Source organism: Bos grunniens, chromosome 28 (genome assembly GCF_055505025.1).
Source record: "Bos grunniens cultivar Pamir isolate PY7600 chromosome 28, Bosgru_T2T1.0, whole genome shotgun sequence".
NCBI lineage: Eukaryota > Metazoa > Chordata > Mammalia > Artiodactyla > Bovidae > Bos > Bos grunniens.
In genome coordinates, this window is record NC_141192.1 from 37,327,260 (window position 1) to 37,351,217 (window position 23,958).

At 48.1% G+C, this 23,958-nt stretch overlaps 1 protein-coding gene across 2 annotated transcripts in view; it reads right to left on the reverse strand.

Moving 5' to 3' along the window:
- GPR137B (G protein-coupled receptor 137B) overlaps window positions 1-23,958 on the reverse strand; it is a 56,639-nt gene that overhangs the window by 23,532 nt on the left and 9,149 nt on the right. For both annotated transcript variants that reach the window (XM_086382811.1, XM_086382812.1), the window contains exons 2-3: window positions 7,223-7,272; window positions 1,995-2,217 (exon numbers count right to left, since the gene is read on the reverse strand). In XM_086382811.1, coding sequence (XP_086238937.1) covers window positions 1,995-2,217; window positions 7,223-7,272 — 273 coding nt within the window. The remainder of the gene's footprint in view (window positions 1-1,994; window positions 2,218-7,222; window positions 7,273-23,958) is intronic.

Consider the following 23,958-nt stretch of genomic DNA (forward strand, 5'->3'; position numbering starts at 1 on the left):
ATAAAGCTAAGGCAAAGTCAAGTATAAAATTTGTCAACATTTATCAATGAAAAAAGGACCCTGCTACACTAACTTTTCAGATTTTGCAAGAGCTCAGGCAAAGGTATCACAGGATACCTTGATGAAGAAGGCTTTGTAATTTTGAAGTTGGAGGTACAGATTTTAATCTACTGATGGCTGCCGAAGACCAAGTATCTTAAGAAGCAGAGTGCTCAGGTCTTCAGACCAGTGACATTACAACCACATGGGTTCCCTGGCAAGGGTTAGGGTGCCACAGAAATTCAAAAGCAGAGGAGCTGTGAATCACCCTACCTTACATGTGAGAAAACCAAGTCTCAGTGGGCAATATGCTGGTGGGGCCAGGGTCCCATGGCCAGTGGGAGCCCAGAGCATCCACTCTGACCTCTGCACATCACCAGGCTCCTTAATGAGGGGGAACTGGGGACCAGGCTGGTGAGGGGCACTGCAGAACCACCATACCAGGCAGCACATCTGCCCCTCTCTGTAACTCTGGGGGAAGGAAAGGAGAAAACAGGGACTCCAGGGCTGGGGGCATTGGTCTCTGTACGTGCCCTGCCCGACCAGTGCCTGCTTCTCCTACACCCATTCACACAACTGACCTTCCTATGAACTTGCCCCCAGGCCCAGCTGGTGACTCTTCTTATCAAAGCGGTGGTACGTGTCATGCCCCTCTGCTGGTTTCCCTGGTAACTAACGAGCCCATGCGTGCTCAGTCGCGTCAGTCATGTCTGACTCTTCGTGACCCCATGAACTGTAGCCCATCAGGCTCCTCTGTCCATAGGATACTCCAGACAAGAATACTGGAGTGGGTTGCCGTGCCCACCTCCAGGGGATCTTCCCAATCCAGGGATCAAACCAGCGTCCCAAGCATCTCCTGCATTGCAGACAGATTCTTTACCGTTGAGCCACTGATCACACCTGATATCAATTCCCTCTGCAACTGGTCGTCTTCCTTCCTGACCCCCGACATTGGAGCGAAGCCCGCTACCGTCCTGCTGCCGTCCGCTGCACATGTGGAATGCTGCTCCATGACCGTGCTTCAGACGTGTAAGATCTCCGATCCCTTAAGCCATCGCTGACTCCAGGCTTTCTTCAGTACTGAACCTGGGCATGCCCTGGCCTTGTAGGCCTACGGGGTGCAGCCCAACACACGGTCTGACTCCATCTCCGAACTGTCACCATGAGAGGCCTGCTGTCCCGAACCCCAGGAGCAGCTCCCCTGTTAAGGGTCCCTTACAGGGGCACAGTCAAGGCAGGGGTGCGCCAGGATCTGAGTGTCTCTGCGCCACGACCCAGTGGTAAAGAGGACAGACCCCCGAGCCCGGAGCCAGGCTGCTGCGGCCACACCGCAGCTCTGCGTCTCCTGGCTTGTGTGACCCGGGCTGAGCCTCTGACGTCCCGTGCCTCCATTTCCCTAGGTAGGTGACACCTATTCCCCGTGAATTTTGACGGTTACAGTCCTACCTACATGCAGAGTGCTTATAAAAGGGCTAGGAACAAAGGGAATACCAGCTGTGTGTTTCTAACAATATTAGTGGCACAGTTAATGCCACGGGTCCTCTAAACTCTCACTTAAACCTCTGTATCCAGAAACCAGAGATTTACCTCTCTGTCAGGAACTCTGCACAGCCCAGTAAACCTCGAGCCACCCGGAGTCAATTCTTCTCACAAAGTTCAATGAACTACACGGCTCTGTGTCTTGGCAACACCACCACAGCTAATCATTTGCAAGAGGTCAGGTGGGAGAGGCTTTGGTTGATTTCTGTTTTCTGTTGCAAACCAGGGAACTTTTTTTGGTGGAGGTGAGCCTCACTGCACAGTATGTGGGATCTTAGTTCCCCAACACGGGATAAAAACCTGTGGCCCCTGCATCAGGAGTGCCAAATCATAACCAATGGACTCCCAGGGAAATCCCAGAAAACTCTTTTGAGAATAAGTCTAATGGCAGGATCTCAACCATGTGTCCGCCTTACCTTAGACTCCAAGTAAATGTTGGCCAAGGACATCTTGGAGATTTTGTAGAGGCAGATGGACAGGGAGACGGCACAGAGCACGAAGAGCGTGTCGTTGATGGCCACGCGCACGGACACGATCGCTTTCCTCTCCCAGGTGCCCGTCTTCACCAGCACCGCACAGGTTAAATTCACCAACAGGAAAACAAGGCTTATGAAGAGCGAGGCCAGGTAGAGGGGCAACCTGGGAAGGAAGAGAGAGAGGCTGAAGGCAGCCTTCCCCACAAGCTTCCTGTACATTCTGATCAATCCCCAAGGAAACTGTGGATTTTTGAGGGTTTTTTGTTTGTTGGTTAAATGCTAGAAGCAGAACATGCCAAAGTTAACACTTAAGAGCTCGGAGTCTGGGGTTGGTAGATGCAAACTATTATATTTAGAATGGATAAACAAGGTCCTACTGCATAGCACAGGGACTCTACTGAATATCATATGATAAATCATAATGGAAAAGAATAGAAAAAAAGAAAGTATACATGTGTATAACTGAGCCACTCGGCTGGAGACTGGAGACTGGCACACACTGTAAATCAACATGTATACTGCAATGAAAAAGGTTAGGACTTTGGAGGGTCCCCAGATTTAAATGACAAATCAACCACAAAGAGTGCCCTGGGGGGTCCTTTACCTGAGCCCCGCGTCCCCGTCCCCGGGAGGCTACGAGGGTCAGAGGGGCTGTGTGGACGTGGGCTGATGCACGCGCTGCTCACGAGGATGGTAGAGCAGAGCCGGGCTCCGAGGCTGGGCTGGGATTCGGGGAGAGCACCAGCCATTCTGCACACTGAGAGCCTGGGCAAGGTGGCCCTGGGTGAGCCCTAGTGTCACCAGAAAACAGCCTCAATAACACCGACCTTGCAGCCTCTTCCTGAGGATTAGTGAGATAATGTTTTAAAAGGGTTTTCCCCCTCAGAAGTCATCAAGTCTGGGCAGCACCCCCTTCGCATGGAACACTCACTAGCAGCACAGCTATCCCCAGGCTTTTGGACACCAGGGACCAATTTTGTGGAAGACAATTTTTCCATGGACCAGGGTGGGAGATGGTTTCGGGATGAGTCAAGTGCATTTTATTTATGATGCACTTTATTTCTATTATTATTACATCAGTTCCACCTCATATCATCAGGCACTATTAGATCCTGGAGGCTGGGAACCCCTGCACTAGCCTCGGGGCAGTGGTGGTGGCCATTTTTAACTTGCAGTTTCTCAGAGCTGCATGCTGCCTACGTGACCTGTGCAAGGTCTAGAGAGACACTTCTCACATTTACCAATATGGAAATCAGTTCAAGTTTCTCTCTAGGACTGTCCATATTGTGTTTACTTCAGGTAAGAATCACTCGAGTCTATTCTTGGCTCAAGAATAGACCATTCAGGTACTGATGAAGCTATTTGCAGGTCAGGAATAGAGATGCAGACATAAAGCACAGATTTGTGGACACAGCAAGGGATGGGAGAGGGTGGGAGGAATTGAGAGAATAGCATTAAAACGTATATATTAACATATGTAAAACAGATAGCTAGTGGGAAGCTGCTACATAGCACAGGGAGCTCAACCCAGTGCTCTGTGATAACCTAGGGGTGTGGGATGGGATGGGGAGATGGGAAGGAGGTTCAAGAGGGAAGGGACATATGTATACTTGTGGCTGATTCACATGTTGTATGGCAGAAACCAACACAACACTGTAAAGCAATCATCATTTAAAAATTAAAAAAAAAATTTTTTTTAAGTCATATCCTACACTGTATTTTTAAACTTAACAAAACAGACCATTTAAGTTGAACATGTCTGCATCTGCCCAAAGGGCTGCTGAGACAAGGGGAGAGAATGGACATAGGGCATTAGCACAACATGCAACTCATGGTAAATTAGTCAAAAACCTTAAATTATGAAGGTTTTCATTAGCTCTCTACACGTTCCCATAGTGATGGAGGGAATCAGGGGCTTAGAGAGAGACAGAGGCAGGGCCAACTGGGAGTCACTAAAAATCTTCAATCTGCTTCCTCAAAAGCCCTGTTTCTTATTGTTCTATTATTATCTGCTGTGCTTTTGTGAAGAACACAATTTGGAAACATCTAGAACCTCTGGAATCAGCCCTACTGTTTTTGACCCCTTGCTGGTGTTATGCATACATTCTATCCATGTGATGGCAATGAAGCTCCGGAAAAAAGCATAATATGGACATTCAGCTTTTCCAAAGGACTCCTCTTGGGCATTGTTTTAAATACTATGCTCAGTCCTGTCCAACTCTTTGTGACCCCATGGACTGTAGCTTGCCAGGCTCCTCTGACCATGGGATTCGCCAGGCAAGAATACTGGAGTGGGTTGCCATGCCCTCCTGCAGGGGATCTTCTGGACCCAGGAACTGAACCCGTGTCTCTTATGAGACGTCTCCCGCACTGGCAGGTGGGTTCTTTACCACTAGCGCCACCAGGAAGCCCAAAAGCCTTTATTGAATTTGTTACAATATTGCTTCCGCATTATGTTTGGTTTTTTGATCACAAGGCTTGTGGATCTCAGCTCCCTGACCCGGGATCGAACCCGCACCGCCTGAATCGGAAGGTAAAGTCTTAACCACTACAGTGGATATAAATTCTTACTCCTCTTTCTTCACTGTGAAAATTCTATGGGACAGTGAGAGGGCACTGGGAACGGAGAAAGCAGAAGACAAGCAGGCCCCACTCACACCCAGACGGTGCAGCTCCCACACTGCTGGAGTGTGGCCCTGGCCACCCACTCAGCTTCTGCTCCCACTCTTCGCCTCAGCTGCTCTGCTTGCATCTGCTGGGTGTGACCCAGAGAGCAAGGTCACAGATGCGACACCAGGCAAGTCCTCGGCCACTCAGGGCTGCTGTGCCCTCACATTTGTAACACAGAGCTCACTCCTCCTCTCCAGCCTCCAAGAGTTGCCGTGAGAACTCAAGGGACCCTGTGCTTCTCCTCCGATGTCACCCAGGGAAGAGTGAGGCCTCATCCTCACCCTCAAGAGCAACTTCTAGAAAAAGGTGTCCCCTCCTGCCTCATCACCTCCTCTGCAGGTACCCTCTGCTGGCCCCGCCTCCTCCTACCATCTTCTCCCTGACCTCAAAGGTGTGACCCCAGCTCCATCCTTCCCCCATCTGAGCCTGTCTCTGGAGGCCCCTGGTCTGTCTTCCTCCTGTTCATCCCCTAGAGTGACAGTGTCCGTGTCTCTCTGCCCTGCATCCTCTTCCTCAGGAAATAACATTCCCTCCTCCAGCCTCTGTTACAGCTCTTGTTCAACTAAGTTCCGAAGCTCTTGTCTCGAACCACTGCCTCTGCCCAAATCAACTCACACTCCAAACAGCCTCCTTTGAGGCCCACATCCAAGCTCAATTCTTAATTTTCCCCCTCCTACCCCTCCCCAGGTTTTCCTAACACAATCATAACTCAGTATCTGCAAGGGACACCTTTCAGGCCCCCACAGCCAACACCGAAACCCAAAGATACTCAAGTCCCGGACAGACAGTGCTGCAGTACACGTCATCTGAGGCATATCGGGCTTCCCGACATGATCCTCTGGAGCCACAGGTGTGGAATTCTTGGATCCCACAATGGAGGGCTGACTGTAAAACATTGTTACTTTAAACCGACCTTCTTAGAATCAACAGTCTGGCAGAAACATGAACTGAACTTCTCAGAAAGCAGTGAAGGGACAGACAAAGAGGACAGATCTGTGGTTGCTAAGAGGAAGGGAAGGATTGGGAGTCTGGGATTAGAGACCCAACCTAGTATATACAGGATGGAGAAACACCAAGGTCCTCCTGTATAGCACAGGGAATTCTATTCAATATCTTGTGATAAAGCACAGAAAAGGACATGAAAAAGAAGTCATTCTGCTGTACGGCAGAAATTAACACAACATTATAAATCAACTATACTTTGACAATTTTTTTTTTAAGTAGTGAAGGGAGACAGCAGGATCAGATGAAAAACAAAAACAGCACACACATCTCATCGCTTGTATCTCGGCCTGAGTACACTGTCACCTAACTTCCTGAACTCCAGCTTCCTGGGATCAGAGTATACACTTTCAGAACTTTATATAAACAGTCTTTGTGAATTTAAGATGATACCTGTTTAAATGGTGGCTCAGGCAGTAAAGAATCTGCCTGTAATGCAGGAGACCTGGGTTCGATTCCTGGGTTGGGAAGATCCCCTAGAGAAGGGAATGGTAACCCACTCCAGTATTCCTGCCTGGAGAATTCCATGGACAGAGGAGCCTGGTGGGCTACAGTCTATGGGGTTGCAAAGAGTCGGACATGACTGAGCGACTAAACTTTCCCTTTCAATGTGTTTAAATATAATAGGAATATAGTTTTACATATTTGTAAAGTGATAAAATAATTAAAATTTCACTTTGACTCAAGAAGGTAAGAGGCCAAAGTCTCCTTCCCAGAAATGTGTGCCTGGATAGTCGAGCTCTCCCGGGTAGGGACTTGAGACACCTTGACTCATGTGGCGACTGTCTCATGGCTTCTTGACACCTTGTCTCCCTTCCCATTCTGGCCGAGGCTGATCATTCAAGCCACAGGGAAGTTAGCAGGCCTCTTTAAAAACCTGGGGCAAGTAACAGATTCTGCCCACAGGAAAAATATGCAAGTCCACCTCCTGCAATAAATTCAGCCTATGATTTCAGGCCTCCTCTGGTCCAGATTATGAGCCTCTTTTACTCAGCCCCACCCAGATCTCAGCTGCACCTGCACGTGGGCGGGGGGAGGGAGGGGGCCGCCTGGCCACACAGGCATCTTCAGGGAGCCCCTCTTCCTTCTGCTGAGGCCCGTCCCATCCCAAGTGCCTCCAAAATGTTTAAATGCCATGTGCACAGCTAACTTCCCTTTCTGTTCTCTTGTAGGAAACACACCAGACTCTCATTTCTTTTTTCATTTTTGGCAGTTCCACATGGCATGTTGGATCTTAGTCCCCCAACAGGGATTGAACCCGAGTCCCTTGCACTGGAAGCACCGAGCCTTAATCACCGGACCACCGGGGAAGTCCCTACTAGACTTTGTTTCTAATCAAGGCCAGTATGCTGCAAGGCCTGGTAAGTGGTGACCCAGTGAGCAGTGAACTTGACCCCTGACAAGCAGGCAGGTCACAGAGGAGTGATGTGTGAAAATCCTGGCTGAAAAAGCCCTTACCTCCAGCCACAGAGAGAACTGCCTCAGCGGGTACTTACCGGTATTTGAGTAATTCTGGAGAATATTTTGACTTGGCTTTAAAAATCACCTGAAATGACAAAAAAACAAAAACAAAAAAATAAGGCAAGTTGGGGCCACAATATACTTCTACTGACAAACTAATATCATTGCTTAGAACTTCTCTTTCCCTTCATGCCAGGTCACTGTCTCTAAAACTGAAATGTCTACTTTGTAATAAAGTTCGTGAAGCTAAACATTTTCTAGGTTGTGCCTAAATTGTTTTTAAAATCGTAATTTATTTTTATTGAAGGACAATTGCTCTACAATACTGTGTTGGTCTCTGCCAAACATCACCAACAATCGCCCATAGGTATACTTATGTCCCCCCAGCTTGAACCTCCCTCCCCCTGCCCTCCCCATCCCACCCCTCTAGGTTGTTACAGAGCCCAGATTTGAGTTCCCTGAGTCATACGGCATCTTGTCGCTCACACTGTGATGCATGTGGGATCCCAGTTCCCCTACCAGGGGAATCTGTACCCTCTGCAGTGGAAGCATGGAGTCTTAACCACTGGACCACCAGAGAAGTCCTCAGTCAGTCAGTTCAGTCGCTCAGTCGTGTCCAGCTCTTTGTGACCCCATGGACTGCAGCACATCAGGCTTCCCTGTCCATCACCAATTCCTGGAGCTTGCTCAAACTCATGTCCATCGAGTCGGTGATGCCATCCAACCATCTCATCCTCTGTTGTCCCCTTCTCCTCCTGCCTTCAATCTTTCCCAGCATCAGGGTCTTTTCCAATGAGTCAGTTCTTCGCATCAGGTGGCCCAAGTATTGGAGTTTCAGCTTCAGCATCTGTCCCTCCAATGAATATTCAGGGCTGACTTCCTTTAGGATTGACTGGTTTGACCTCCTTGCTGTCCAAGGGACTCTCAAGAGTCTTCTCCAGCACCACAGTTCAAAAGCATCAATTCTTTGGTGCTCAGCTTTCTTTATAATCCAACTCTCACATCCATACATTACTACTGGAAAAACCACAGCTTTGACTAGACAGACCTTTGTCAGCAAAGTAATGTCTCTGCCTTTTAATATGCTGTCTAGGTTGGTCATAGCTTTTCTTCCAAGGAGCAAGCATTTTTTTAATTTCATGACTGCCATCACCATCTGCAGTGATTTTGGAGCCCCGCAAAATAAAGTCTGTCACTGTTTCCATTGTTTCCCCATCTATTTGCCATGAAGTGATGGGACTGAATGCCAAGGTCTTAGTTTTTTTCATCTTGTACTGTTAAGAAAGTTCTAGGCCCCACAACAGATTTCCCAACCTGAGGATGTGGCAAAGGGACTAAGATTCCCCAGGGAAGTCCTTAAGCTGTGCCTAAATTTTAATTTAAATTTTAAAAGCAAAAATATTTTAAAATGGTTAAATGGCTTTTTAAAAAAAGTATTACTGGTCTACCACTGCCTAGAACCATCTCTTATTTTAAGATTTGCATTTGAGCTCATACTTCCCCCAGAGATAAACAACTCACTCTCACATTTTATCAGGATTTTCATTGGTACCAAAAGAATGTGGTTTGAATATATGTGTCCATCAACTCAGGCCTTAAACTTGGCAGCCCACTGGACTATAGGAGTGTCAAACTCAATCGTTGTCTATGGATGAAACATTGTGGGAACTTCTCCAGATTTTCACTGCACAATTGTTAATGTGCTCCACCCAGGGGGCAGAAGCTGGCCTGGTAAAGCCCGTGCCAGGCGAGAGAGTAAAGGGAAGACAGAATGCAGGTGTCAGCCCAGGCTCCAGCCCCACCAGACACAAGGCTCTTCCCACGGTGTGTGCGAGGGAGCCTGAGGGGGTCACCAGTCGGGGTCCGGCTGGGGGTGAGGAGGGGCAGCAGTACACCTGCTCATATATTTGCTTTCCTGACCCCTGGGATGGGGATGGGAGCAGAACAGAGAGAAGGAAAGGAAGGGCATGGGAAAGTGAGGGTATTCGTTCAGAGATGCTCGTGCTGTGGACGGAGGGGACCAGATGGCCTGCTTCCAGGCACTCCCTCTCCACGGAGCTCCTAACACAGGCCCTGGTCCCCACCTTGCCTCGTGCTGGCCCTGAGGGCTGCCCTGACCCTCTGGGAACTCACTGGCCCCGCCCTCCTGGCCCCGCCTCCTGGCCCCGCCCCGCCTCACTAATCTGCTGGAACTATGTGCCTTCTGGATCCTCAGTCCCGATCCTCAGTCCGTGGGGCCCCGGTACTTCCCTAGAGAGTTGCTCAGTGCCTCCACTTCTAAACACCTGTCTAAAGAGGAGAAATTATGCCTGAGTGGTAAGGAGCGAAGGACAAGGATGGGGAGTGAGGGCATGGTCCTGGCAACAGGGGAGGAGGGGACAGGCAGCTCTAGGGTGCAATGGTGGGGTGGTGGGGGCGGGGGGGGGCGGTCACAGGGCTTTGATATGGTCATCCTGTCTGAGGAGCAAGCAGTGAGAATCAGTTTGCTAGAGGGGTATGTGAACGTAATCTAGGGGAAGCCTTCAGTGGATCCAAATGCCTGGTAGTGTGTCTGGGGGTGCAGACAGATGTCACAAGGGGCAGCGAGCCTCCAGGTGACTCTAGGGGCCAACTCCCACAACCCATGTGCCAAAGAAGCAGCCAATCCCCTTGGAATCTTTTTAGAGACACTCTTCTGAGGACCATCAGTAGTAATTCTCCAACTTATAGGAACTGCCCAGGAAACTTGCTAAAGATGCACATCCCGGCGCCCCACCTTCAGAGATGCCAAGCCAGTGGGCCTGGACTGGGGCCCAGTGCCCACCTCGAGGAATTCAGATTTGCCTAGCCCAAGGACTGTGTGTGTGCGTTCATTCACTCAGTCGTGTCCTACTCTTTGCGACCCCATGGACTATAGCCTACCAGGGTCCTCTGACCATGGAATTTTCCAGGTAAGAATACTGGAGTGGGTTGCCATTTCCTTCTCCAGGAGATCTTCCCAACCCAGGGATGGAAACCGAGTCTCCTGCCTGCATTGGTAGGTAGATTCTTTACCACAGTGCCCAAGGACTACCTCTTAGGAACTATTAAAGAGATTAAATTGCCTGACCTAATATTCTTTTCTTACTTTTAAAGGTAGCCGAACATCAAAAAGGTTTTTTGTGTTTTTTAATTGGTGAACCACCTATGGTTTATTGCTTAGAATGCCCTCTCCCCATCTGGCCAGCAGAAATCCTATGCATCTTTATTTTTTTGCTGCACGATATGTGGGATCTTAGCTCCCCAACCAGAGATTGAACCCGAGCCCCCTGCGGTGGAAGCACAGAGTCTTAACCACTGGCCCACCAGGGAAGTCCTTGACCCAATATTCTTAAACAGCTTTGCGATCATTCATTTCAAACACACTGAAATAGGTGATCACAGTAATTAGGTGACAGCAAGAGTCCAGGTAGGGGTGCCAAGCACAGAGATCGGGAGACGCTCCGAGTCCATGGGCAGGACCCCCTCCCCAAGTCTTAAACTTACACTAATGCGCCACCACCAATCAAGAACTCTAATCCGCAGAATCCACATCTGGGGGAGAAGGGACTGCGGATATTCCTATAGACCTTCCAATAAGCAAATCCACACCTCACTTTTTGAAACACATTTCAGATTGTCACAGGAGAGCATTCCAGACTTACAGAAGAATCATTTTGTTTCTGACATGAGTTCTGTCTCTGTCCTAGATCCCTTTTGGAAGGAGGTAGGAAGTAGGAGTTCACATCGTAAATAAAGCGCCTGGTGATAACACAAAAAGATGACGTGAGTACACCGCCCTTACGTCAAACAGGCCCCTAGCTCAGCTTTCTCTGCTCCCATGGGATCTTAGGCAAGTCACATCACCTCTGGTATTTCTCTTCAGTCCATAAAGAGAAATGTTATAAAAACAACCTCTCTTAGGAATTAGGCATAGATTAGTCAGTGACTCCAAAGTTCTGTTACAAAATAAAATCCTGACCCGTGCAACCCATAACAGTGTTCTCAGAAAAATGCTACTAGTACTTGTTCATAGTACATAGTACTTGAGGATCTTGCTTTTAAATACAAGATAATTCTTCACAGATATCAGAGTGAGGATGTGAAACTACAACATTTTTAAACCACTTTAAAAATTGAAGTATATCTAATTTACAAATTTCCTGTTAGTTTCAGGTATACGGCAAAGTGATTCAGTTATACACACACACATGTCACTGTTGAGGTTTGTCATAGCTTTTCTTCCAAGGAGCAAGCATCTTTTAATTTCATGGCTGCAGTCACCACACACACACACGCACACACACACACATATATATATATATTCTTTTTCAGATTCTTTTCCATTACAGGTATCACAAGATTGTGAACACAGTTCCCTGTGCTATACAGTAGGTCCTTATTGTTTACCTATTTTATACATAGCAGTTGTATCTGTTAATCCCTGTTAATGCCTAATTTATCCCCATCTCCTCAGTAACCATACATTTGCTTTCTATGCCTGTGAGTCTATTCTGTTTTGTAAATAAGTGAAATTGCGTCATTTTTTTTTTTTTTTAGATTCCACACATAAGTGATGTCATATGATATTGAAAGTACAGTATTTTTTTAGTGTTTGAACTTACCAAGGAAACACACAAATAATATTTTAACACTTTGGGGGGCTTACTCGGTGGCAGGTAACTCAGTTGACTCTCATACCAGGGCCATCGCTGGGCTCCTGAAAACCACCCACAGGTCTACGCTATGGACTCAGCTCTGTGCAAAGTGCAGTCGTGGATCAAAGAAAAATTTGACCCCTTCTGCCTTCAACAGGGTTATGGTCCTACTGGCAAGGCAAGACCTGGACCGGGCGAAGGACAAGAGGAGATGTGCACAGAAAGGCTGTGGGCTCGGGTGGTCAGAGCACAGGAGGCTGATCTGCAGGTCAGAGGCTCAGCCTTGGGGTGGGCGTATCGGCTCATTCTGCTCATCTCACAGAGACGGCTCCTGGTGCCACCAGGATGGCACAAGAGCACATGTGTGGATCAGTCAACTCACGGCTCATCGGGTGCCCAGCTCACTGCCACCACTTGGCCAGAACTGGGTCTTGGGGGCAAAAGCAGCTAAGTCCTCCCAACTGAAAGCACAGCCCACCTGCACACCATCCTCCTCTATAAACAAAACAAAAGCCATTTGTCTACTTCCCACAGCTGGATGGGGCATGAACTAAAAGAGAGTCAGGCATGGGAGGACAGCCTGGACCCCCAGAGGCTCCTTCCTGGAACACGGTAAAGGTCAGGGTTCCCAGCCATGACCATCAGGTATCTGGGCCAGGCCTCGAACTTTATAAACCACCACATGCTTTGCCCCCACAGTTTTCCTTTTAAGAAATGACTCTGAGGCTGGGCTTCTCAAGGTGCACCCACAGAACTGGGAAATCACAAGGGTGACTAAGCAAACAGGTCATATTAGGAAACAAATTTAGAACCTGCTAGGCCACCCAGCTTTTCCCTGCAGGAATCCCCAGAGCCTTTAAAAGGCTTTGCTCTACATTGTAAATCTTCAAGGGAAATGCACAGTATGCAGCAGTTTTCCAAAGGTATCTGGCCACTGAAGGTGTTCCTAATGAGTGTTCCAGGAAACAGAGTTTGGGAAACACTGCCTTTAAGGCACTAAACATGGGTGGAATGTTCACTGCAGCCTTCATCATCATCATCACTATCGCCACAACAAACAGGAAACAATGGTAACTTTAAATCACACTCAGCCTTCAACCGCATGAACACAGGCACCAATCAATCAAGGCACCGAGCCCAAGGGGCCCCCCAGGCCAAGCATTCTACCCCACAAGGGACCCAGAGCCCCACCTTGTAAAAAGATGGGGGAACCCCACAAAACGCATACCCTCTTAAAATCCACATCCCTGGCTGAAGGAGGAAAGTCATTACCAGGTAAGGACACAATCTGATACACAATATTAATAAACTGTTTGACCCTCTTGAAGCTAAAAGCAAGGGTGACAGATAATGACCTCAAAAGAAAAGCCTCCACCATGATTTGTAAAAGCTCTGTCCACTCTTGGTAATTTGTGGCAATTACTGTTGACCCCGGAACAACAAAGGAATTAGGAACACCCACCGTCCACACTGGTGGCTCAGAGGTTAAAGCGTCTGCCTGGAATGAGGGAGACTCGGGTTCAATCCCTGGATCAGGAAGATCCCCTGGAGAAGGAAATGGCAACCCACTCCAGTACTCTTGCCTGGAGAATCCCATGGAGGGAGGATCCCGGTAAGCTACAATCCATGGGGTCGCAAAGAGTCAGACACGACTGAGCGACTTCACTTCACTTCACCATCCACACAGGTGAAAATCTGAGTAGAATTCATCATGGGCCCTCAGTGTAAAGACAGCTTCTATATATCTATGGATTCAATGGTGTAGTTCTGTAGTACCTACTGTAGACAAAAATCCACATTGAAGTGGACCCGTGCTGTTTAAGAAGCAAATGTTTATGTCTTGGGACTTGCCTGGTGGTCCTGTGATTAAGACTGTGCATTTCCATTGCAAGGGGCATGGGTTTGATCCCTGATCAGGGAACTAAGATCTCTCAGGCTGTGCAGCACAGCTAAAAAATTAATTATTAAAAACTTTAATTAAAAAATGTTTATGTCTTGAATTCAACTGGGCCTTTTCAAGCTGTACTTAAAAATTTAAAAACTCTGTCCTGTCCTTCAAGTTAACCCTTAACCTAAGTTCCCTTAAAGCTGTATTTAAATTCCTGGCATTTCAAACTCACATAGTATATATTTAACTTTTGCCCTCACTAAATAAAGTACATAAATGTCTGGACCAAGTTTTTTTTTTTTTTTTTAATCCAAACTCTCCTACTTATCCCTCTCCCTTTCCTGTCTATGCTCCAGAGAACTTCATTAAAGATTGATTAGTGCCCAGAAGTAGAGCTAACCCTCCTGGGCTGACTCCAGCTCTCTTATCAGGCTGTCCATCTCTTAGAGTCTGTGCTGGCTCCTGCTGACCTCAGCAAGAGCTGGCTAGGAAGGGGACAGGGTTCCTGAGGGAGGGGGCAGACAAGGATGAACTATTCCTCCATATTTTACAGCTACTGCTACTGACAAGGTGAGCTCAGGCTCCTCCCTGTAAAACCAGACCCACCAAATGGGAGGGTAGGATGACAGGGACCATCAGAAGGGCTGGGGACAAGGGAGACCAGATAAAAATTCCAATTCTCCCCACACTCAGATTGGTGGTATTTGTGGTAGATCAACTGACACTGAGCACCAAATCTGAGATTAACAATTAAGAAAAGATGGAAAGACTGGTCCCTGACCTCAACAAACTCACAACCAGAGATAGACATGGTGTGAGGAGGTATGAGGAGATGTGAGAAGATGTGAGGAAGTGTGAGGTGATGTGAGGAAACCTGAGGAAACGTGAGGAGGTGAGAGGAGACATGAGAAGTTGTAAGGAGATTTAAGGAGTGAGAGGAGACATGAAGAGGTGTAAGGAGACCTGAAGAGGTATAAGGAGGTGTGAGGACATGGGAAGCGGTAGGAGGAGATGTGTGGAGGTGAAAGGTGTGAGGTGGTGCAAGGTGCTGTGAGGAGACATGAAGAGGTGTGAGGAGAAGTGTGGAGGAGTGGGGTATGAGGTGGTGTGAGGAGACATGAGGAGGTGTGAGGAGATATGAAGAGATACGTGGAGGTGTGGGGTGTGAGGTGGTGTGAGCAGACATGAGGAGGTGTGAGGAGATGTGAAGAGGTGTGAGGAGACGTGAAGACGTGAAGAGGTATATGGAGATACATGGAGGCATGGGGTGTGAGGTGATGTGAGGTGGTGTGAGGAGACATGAGGAGGTGTGAGGAGATATGAAGAGATACGTGGAGGTGTGGGGTGTGAGGTGGTGTGAGCAGACATGAGGAGGTGTGAGGAGATGTGAAGAGGTGTGAGGAGACGTGAAGACGTGAAGAGGTATATGGAGATACATGGAGGCATGGGGTGTGAGGTGATGTGAGGTGGTGTGAGGAGACATGAGGAGGTGTGAGGAGATATGAAGAGATACGTGGAGGTGTGGGGTGTGAGATGATGTGAGGTGGTGTGAGAGACATGAAGAGGTGTGTGGAGGTGTGGGGTATGACGTGGTATGAGGTAGTGTGAGGAAACATGAGGAGGTGTGAGGAGATGTGAAGAGGTAGATGGAGATATATGGAGTTGTGGGGTGTGAGATGATGTGAGGTGGTGTGAGAGACATTAAGAGGTGTGAGGAGATGTGTGGAGGTGTGGGGTGTGACGTGGTGTGAGGAGACATGAGGCGGTGTGAGGAGACGTGAAGAGGTATATGGAGATATATGGAGGTGTGGGGTGTGAGATGATGTGAGGTGGTATGAGGAGACATGAGGAGGTGTAAGGAGACAGGAGGAGGTATGAGGAGATGTGTGGAAATGTGGGATGTGAGATTATGTGAGGTGGTATGAGGAGATGTGAGGTGGTGTGAGGAGACATGAGGAGGTGTGAGGAGATGTGTGGAAATGTGGGGTGTGAGATGATGTGAGGTAGTGTGAGGAGACATGAAGAGGTATGAGGAGACGTGAGAAGGTATGAGGAGATGTGAGAAAGTATGAGGAGATGTGAGGTGGTATGAGGAGACATGAAGAGGTATAATGAGGAGATGTGTGGAAGTGTGAGGTGGTGTGAGGAGACATGAGGAGATGTGAGGAGGTGTGAAATATGAGGAAGTGAGATTACGGGGAGATGAGGCTGTCTGAGGGGAACCTGGACTCCCTGGGAAAGGTCAGGGGGGCAGCAGGCTAGGCTGGGATGCAAGTCCAGGTGAGGAAGGAGGCAGCAACCTGAAGTCAGTTAAGGCAGGTGCATATCCCTGGTAAGAGATCATAGAAGCTTTTCAGTAGAATTGACACAATCACAAATCGGAGCTGTGCTTCAAGGTCAGGGGTGGGGGTGCGAGGGGACCAGAGTCAAAGGGCCGGCTAGCGGTTCAGAGAGAAGTTTGTGAAAACAGAGGTGGGTGTTTATGTGGAAATCGAAGACAAAATGTAGTCTAGGGGATGCCTGGGTCTGGGGGCTTGGGGAGATATGGGGTGACTGCTAAGGGTTCCAGGATTTCTTCTGAGGGTGACAAAAAATGTTCCGAACTTTTATGAAACAAAACAGACTCAAAGACATAGAGAACAGACTTGTGGTTGCCAAGGGGGAGGGGGTGGGAGGGGTGGACTGGGAGTTTGGGGTTAGCAGGTACAGACTATTACATTTAGAATGGATAAACGAGGTTCTACTGCACAGACAGGGAGCTACATTCAACATCCTGGAATAAACCATAATGGAAATGAATGCAAAAGAGTGTGTGTGTGTATGTAAATGAGTGTGTGTGTATGTATAACTGAGTCACTTTGTTGTACAGCAGAAATCAACACAACTTTGTAAATCAACAATACTTCAACTTTTTAAAAATGTTCTGAAACCGATGGTGGTGATGGCTGTACAAATCTGTGAACATTGAACTTTAAATGGGGAACTGTATAGTGAATTTGTCTCAATCAACATAAAGTAGCAGAAAGGCAGGAAAGGAGCAGGCGGGGGAGGGGCGGGGGAACAGCACGTGGGTGGGCAAATGGGGAGAAGGAAACCCGGGTGCAGGACCATCAGGGTGCTGGGTGCAGCCCAGAAGAGGGACCGGATAACTACAGAGAGCTGGGCCTGGCTCTGGCAGATGGGAATGCGCCTGGAGGAGGAAGTGGGGAACGCTGGACGGAAGGAGGCAGGAGGAAGTGGGAGTGGGGAGTCTATTCTAGAGCGCCAGCCACTCTTTAAAAATGTCTTTGTGAAATGAAAGAGAGATTATTCAAGAGCACTAGGACCAGGTTTAAGATCAGCAGCATGGGCCCCGGGATTACAGAGCAGAGGGAGGGAGAGGCGGGAGGCTGGGATGCAGAAGACAGAGAGGAGCTGAGCAGCAGTTTCCATGGAAACTCCCATCCTGTCGTGGGAATAATGCATCTTCCTCTCACAGATGCCTGTTGGTCTCAGTATCATCTCCATGGCCTTTAAAAGTCCTACTAGAACAGATGCCCATGACAGGAAAGTCAAGTGACATTCTGAAGATTTAATTCAGGTTTGGGGAAGCAGAAATATCACCCCCAAGTTGGCCTGAAGGAGGCTGGGGAGGTGGGGGAGAGCTCACCTCTGTTCCCAGCCCACCCCCACTCTCCTCACTCCCCCACCAGCCCCTCACCCAGATGCAGGCTCTGTGCCCTCTTGGCAACCTTAGGCCCTTCCCATCACCTCTCAGATGACGCAGGACAGCCCAGAGAGCTGCAGCCTATGACGTACTCTCTTGACAGAAGCACAAAGGTTCCAGAAGCAGCCGCTGCCCTGGGCCTCCCTCCCCTCATAAATTACAGCCCCTGTCCGCCTCACTGATTCTATTCCCAGCCTTTGAAGTCCTGCCTGCCTGCCTTTTCCTCCTACCAACCCCAGCTGGCCTTTGCTGCTCCACAGTGATTTCTCCTCCGGTCATACCGGCTGTTTTCTGGCAGGAAGGTCTGCGGCTCTTTCCTGTGGGGATGACAGCGTCCCTTGTGCATTATGCAAAACTAAACAAAAGTAACCTCTTCTGTCCCCAGAGGCAGCGGCCGTGACGGCTCAATGAAACACTATGCCTCCAGACCTGTACTTGATTCACAATTTCTCTAGGTGGCCATTTTGCTTTACAAATTCCAGCCCCCGCTCCCCTCCCCAAGGCATGACCCATGTCAACAGAGTTTCCATTGCGGTACCACCACTTCCTGAAGCAAACAGGTAGGTGGACACTTTGCAACCTTCCCACCCTGAACAGGCTCCAGACCGCAGGCCCAGGCTGGACACTTGGTCCTGCATCTGCGATCCTGCCAGGGTGGGCGGGGGGCGAAGGCCCCTGGAGACCCTCAGAGCAACTGAGAGGGTCTGCAACTCTGTGTGCACCAAACAGACCCATGTCTAAACCAATCTCTGCCACCCCCATACTATTTTTAAGTGTATGTATGAAAATTCATTTGAAAATGGTACACATTTATGGTAGGTTTAAACTTTACCATAAACCATGTCACCTACACAAAGAAATAATCTAACCAAAACTCTTGAACCCACCATGAAGTTCAGTTCTTTTGACACTGCTCTGCTTGCTCCAGGGCCTTTTCTCTTTTTTTTTTTTAAGATTTTATTTTGATGTAGACCATTTTTTAAGTCTTTATTGACTTTGTTACAATATGGCTTCTGTTTTATGTTTTTTGGGGTTTTTGGCCACAAGGCATGTGGGATCTTGGCTCCCCAACCAGGGATTGAACCCACATCCCCTACATTGGAAGGTGAAGTCTTAACCACTGGTTTTCCAGAGAAGTCCTGAATTTTATCTCTAATTGAAAAAACACCATTGAAGCCCCCAGCATCTTTCTCCTTGGTTCTGATCCCTCAGAACAGAGAGAATGTCCACCTCACTCTGGTATTCTGAGAGCCAGAAGGCTTCTACTTTTAAGAGGATAAATAATACGTAGTCTGGTCTTGTATGGCATCTCAGTTTGAATCAATGCTTTCCATCCCCTTCTGCAACTTGTCTGTTCACCTGTCATGAGGAGTTTGCAATGTATCGATGCTGAAACACGTGGCTCTCATTCACGTGTTCTCACTAAGGGCAGTATCCCACTGTCTGTAGGTCACAGATGTGTGTCCATTCCAGCAGAGAGACATTTAAGGATTGTTAAGAGTGTGGGAATTCCCTGGTAACTCCAGTGGTTAGGACTCAGCTCAGAGACAGGGCCCAGGTTTGATCCCTGGTCAGGGAACTAAGATCCTGCAACCCATGCAGGATATATTTAGATATACATAAAACTTAAAAGTGGCTTCCCTCAGGACTCAGATGGTAAAGAATCCACCTTTGAAGTGGGAGACCCAGGTTCGAGCCTGGGGTCAGGAAGATACCCTGGAGAAGGAAATGGCAGCCCACTCCAATATCCTTGCCTGGAAAATTTCATGGACAGAACGGCTTGACAGACTATAGTCCACAGGGTCACCATGACAAAGAGTCAGATATGACTGAGTGACTAAGCACACACACACACACACCAAAAAAAAAAAAAAAAACTTTAAAGAAGTGTGGACTCTGGAGCTGGTTTCCCTGGGCTTGAATCCTGACTCTACCAGTGATCAGCTGTGTGACTTTAGAAAAGTTACCTAACCTCTCTGTGCTTCAAGAACCTCATCTGTAAAATGAAACTAATAATCGTGCCCATCTCATAGGTTTCTCTGAGGACGAGGTGAATTCACACAGAGCGCTCACCTATCAGACACCTTCTCAGTGTTTACGTGTGTGGCCTCTGCTGATCTGATTATTATTAGTCCCGGCATTTGCTCTCAAACCACGACTCTAAGCGCACAACTACCAAACTGTGATCATAAATGCTCTCTTGACCATAAAAGGCACTTTCATACTCAAAAAGGCTAGGAACCACTGACACATTCACCATGTGTGCTCGTGATCCCTCTGCGCTGCCCACTTCCTGATATATTGGGGAAATTATGCAAAGCCTGAGGCCCCAGGCTCCCTGGCTGACAGTCATTAGTCTGTGTTTCCACATGCTGAGCATCCTCATTCACCAGAGCAGGGTGGCTCGACCTGCATTTTGTTCATTTCTGGAGTCTGCTAAATCCAAATGCAGATGTCTCCCTTTCTGTAGCAATCCCTTAAGAAGAGCAAGACGGGTCCAGCATTTCAGGTCTCCTCTCTGAGACCGCAAGGGCAGGGGTGACGTCTCTACGTCAGCGGACACTGGCCATGTGTTTAAAGCCACAGGATATATGAAACACACAACCACCAAAGACCTATGACATAGCACGGGGAACTCTACTCAGTACTCTGTAATAACCTAAATGGGAAAAGAATTTGAAAAAGAATAGATCTATGTAAAATGGAATCAGTTTGCTCTACACTTGAAACACATTTTTTTAATTAATTAATTTTAATTGGAGAAGAATTACTTTGCAATAATGTGAAGGTTTTTGCCATACATCAACATGAACCAGCCACAGGTACACATGTGCCCCCTCCCCATTTCTGAATCCACTCCCACCTTCCTCCCTACCCTATCCCTCTGGGTTTTTCCAGAGCACAGGTTTTGAGTGCTTCATGCATTGAACTTGCACTGGTCATCTATTTTACATATAGTAATGTACATGTTTCAATGCTATTCTCTCAAATCATCCCACCCTCGCCTTCTCCCACTGAGTCCAAAAGTCTGTTCTTTATGTCTGTGTCTCTTTTGCTGCTCTTCATGTTGGATCATCAGTACCGTCTTTCTAAATTCTATATATGTATGTTAATATACAGTATTTGTCTTTCTTTTTCTGACTTACTTCACTCTGTATAATGGCATCAGGTTCATCCACCTCATTAGAACTGACTCAAATGCATTCCTTTTTATAGCTAAGTAATATTCCATTGCATATATGTACCACAACTTCCTTATCCATTCATCTGCCAATGGATATCTAGGTTGCTTCCATGTCTTAGCTATTGTAAATAGTGTTACAATGAACATTGGGGTACATGTGTCTCTTTCAATTCTAATTTCCTCAGGGTGTATGCCCAGTGTTGGGATTGCTGGGTCACATGGCCGTTCTAGTCCCAGTTTTTTAAGGAATCTCCACTCTGTTCTTCATAGTGGCTGTACCAGTTTGCATTCCTACCAACAGCTAAAACAACATTGTAAATCAATAAAATTTTTTTTTTTAATTTTAAAACCATGGAACCCCATGACAGAAAAAGGAGTATGGCTGTCCACATCATGTCATTCTGGGCACAGGAGCCAAGGCATGCTCTGTGTCCCCACCTGGCTGGGTGTGACAGGCCCCTAGGGAGGTGACTGGCTCCCAAGGTCAGGTCTTCACTCTGTCACCTCCTGCCTTTGAACTTGGCAAGTTCAGGGTTCAAGGAGCGAGTCCTGCTCACTGCCCAGTCTCACACTGACCCTTGGGACACAGAGCCCCCCTTAGGTGACCTGCTTTCATAAGCGAGGGGCTTCTCAGGTGACTCAGTGGTAAAAACTCACCTGCCAATGCAGGAGACAGGGGTTTGATCTCTGGGTTAGGAAGATCTCCTGGAGGAAGAAATGGCAACCCACTCCAGTATTCTTCCTGAAGAATCCTGTGGACAGAGGAGCCTGGAGGGCTACAGTCCATGGGGTCACAGACAGTCGGACATGACTGAGAATGTATGTTTCACATGTGATCTCGGGATCAACAATGGCGCTGCCTCTTCTCTGAGCTTCAGTAAAGCCCAGAACTCCCTGGAAGCATCCTCAGCCTTCACCCGCCCTCCTGAGAGCTTTCCCGCCAGTCCTGTCCTGCGCAGCTGAGCCAGCAGCTGACAGCCCTCCTTAGGTTCATGCATATTTGCATCCCACCCCCACAGTCAGCCTGGGAGCCCCAAGCAGGCAGGAGCCCAGCCTCATACCTACCCCCGACTCCTCTCAGGGCCCCCTCATAAATGAAGGGACGAGGTCTCAGTGGAGAAGGGTGTCTCCACCTGCCCCCTCCCTTCCTGAAAGCGCCTCTCCTCCTCTAGTTCCCAGTGGTTCAGCCAAGCTCCTCTCTCCTCCAGCCCTGTCCCAGCGGCTCACCAGAGCCTCCCTGTCCCCATCAACTGAACTGCGGCTCCATCTACCCGTGCAACACCCTCCAGGCTGCCCTGCAAGCTCTTGGCTCCACAGTGGCCAAGTCAGGCCCTCAGGCACCACCCATGAGGGCTGGTGACCATCTTAAGGCCTTGGAGGGTACACTCGTCCAAACACGCTCAGAGTCACCTAACACAGCACCAAACCTGCCTTCAGTTGCCCTGCTTTTTCCAGTGGCCTCTCTCGCCACACAAACATCTGCGTCCAGGTGTGGGGCTGGCCAGACTGCCGTGAACTTGCCATTTTTGTTGTTGGCTGCACTCGGCTTACTGCATCTTAGTTCCCCAAGGACTGGACCTGGACTCTCGGCAGTGAAAGTGCTGAGTCCTAACCGCTGGACTTTCAGGAATTCCCTGAACCTGCTTTTCTTCTCGTCCCTGATAAACTCTCTTTACCCTCCCGGGCCTCAGTCATTCTCGTAAGATAAGAGGGTCAGAACTAGAGTTCCTCACAGTGACTTCTGCTTTTCAAACTGTGACGCAAAATTCTCAAGAGGGCAGCCCCACAGGGACTGGCAGTCTTGCTTCAATTGGGGATGGGCCCACACTGTTGCAAAGGAGGGAAGGGATGTGGGGCCAGCCACCCCTAGGGCTTCCCCGGGTCCCCTCACTGGTGCGGGTGGAGACGGAACAAGGCCCATGAGCCTTCCTGGCATACATCTCCCTCCCGGGGCTCATGAATGGGAAGGGCTATGGCCACGCAAGGTACCATCATGGTTATGTGTTTCTGAATTGCTCCTGCCATCATCCCAGTTCACAGTTTACCAGCCAGGGCCCTGCCCGTAATTGTTCTACATGTGCTTAAATAAGATGACATTGCATGGCGGGATACATTTCTCCACCCGGGAAGCCTAGATGGGTTACCAGCCAGCCAGACCCCAAGGCTCTAGGAAGATGGTTTTGGTGTGGCTACAGCAGCATCATGCTGTCTCAGCACTGGACCCTGATCCTCAAAGCAAATGATGTATAACTACAAAATAGGTTAACAGCAAAGAAGCCTCAGGTTTATTTTTTTCCTGCAGAAAATAACTTTCTGCCTCGGAAGGAAGGAGAATTCTGAGAATTCTCTTGTCCTTGCTGGGAGCAGGGTGGTATTTATTTTGAACTTTGCATCCCCTGGAAATTCACAAGTTGAAATCCTAACCCCCAGGGTGATGGTGTTAGAAGGTCAGGGCTCTGAGCTGTGCTCTTACCAAAGGAACTCAAGGAGCCCTCTCTCGGCTCTCTACCACGTGAGGACACGATGAGAGGTCAGCCATCCGCAGGCAGGGAGAGGCCCTTGCTAGAACCTGACCCTGCTACACCCCGTCCTTAGATGACTATCAAAAAGTCTACAAACAATAAATGCTGGAGAGAGGGTGGAGAAAAGGGAATGCCCCTACACTGCTGGTGGGAATGTAAATTGGTGCAGCCTCTACGGTAAACAGTATGGAGGTTCCTTAAAAAACTAAGAACAGAGCTATCATATGACCCGGCAATCCCACTCCTGGACATATATCTGGAAAAAAAAAAAGAATTCAAAAAGATACACGCACCCCATCATTAAGACATGGAAGTAACCTAAATGTCCACAGACAAATGAATGGATAAAGAAAATGTGGTATGTATACACAATGGAGTACTACTCAATCATAAAAAAGAATGGAAAATGCCATTTACAGCAACATAGATGGATCTAGAGATTATCATACTAAGTCAGACAGGGAGACAAATATCTGACATCACTTATATGTGGAATCTAAATAAAAAAGAGATACAAAAGAACTTATTTACAAAATGGAAACAGACTCACTGATTTAGAAAACAAACGTATGGTTACCAAAGGGGAAAGGCTGGGAGGAGAGAGATAAATTAGAGGAGTTTGGGCTTAACATATACATACCACTATATATAAAACAGATAACTAACAAGGGCCTACTGTATAGCACAGGGAATGCTATTCAATATTCTGTAATAACTTAAATGGGAAAAGAACTTGAAAAATGAATAGATACACATATATGTATAACTGAAACACTTTGCTGTAGACCTGAAACTGACATGACATTGTAAATCAGC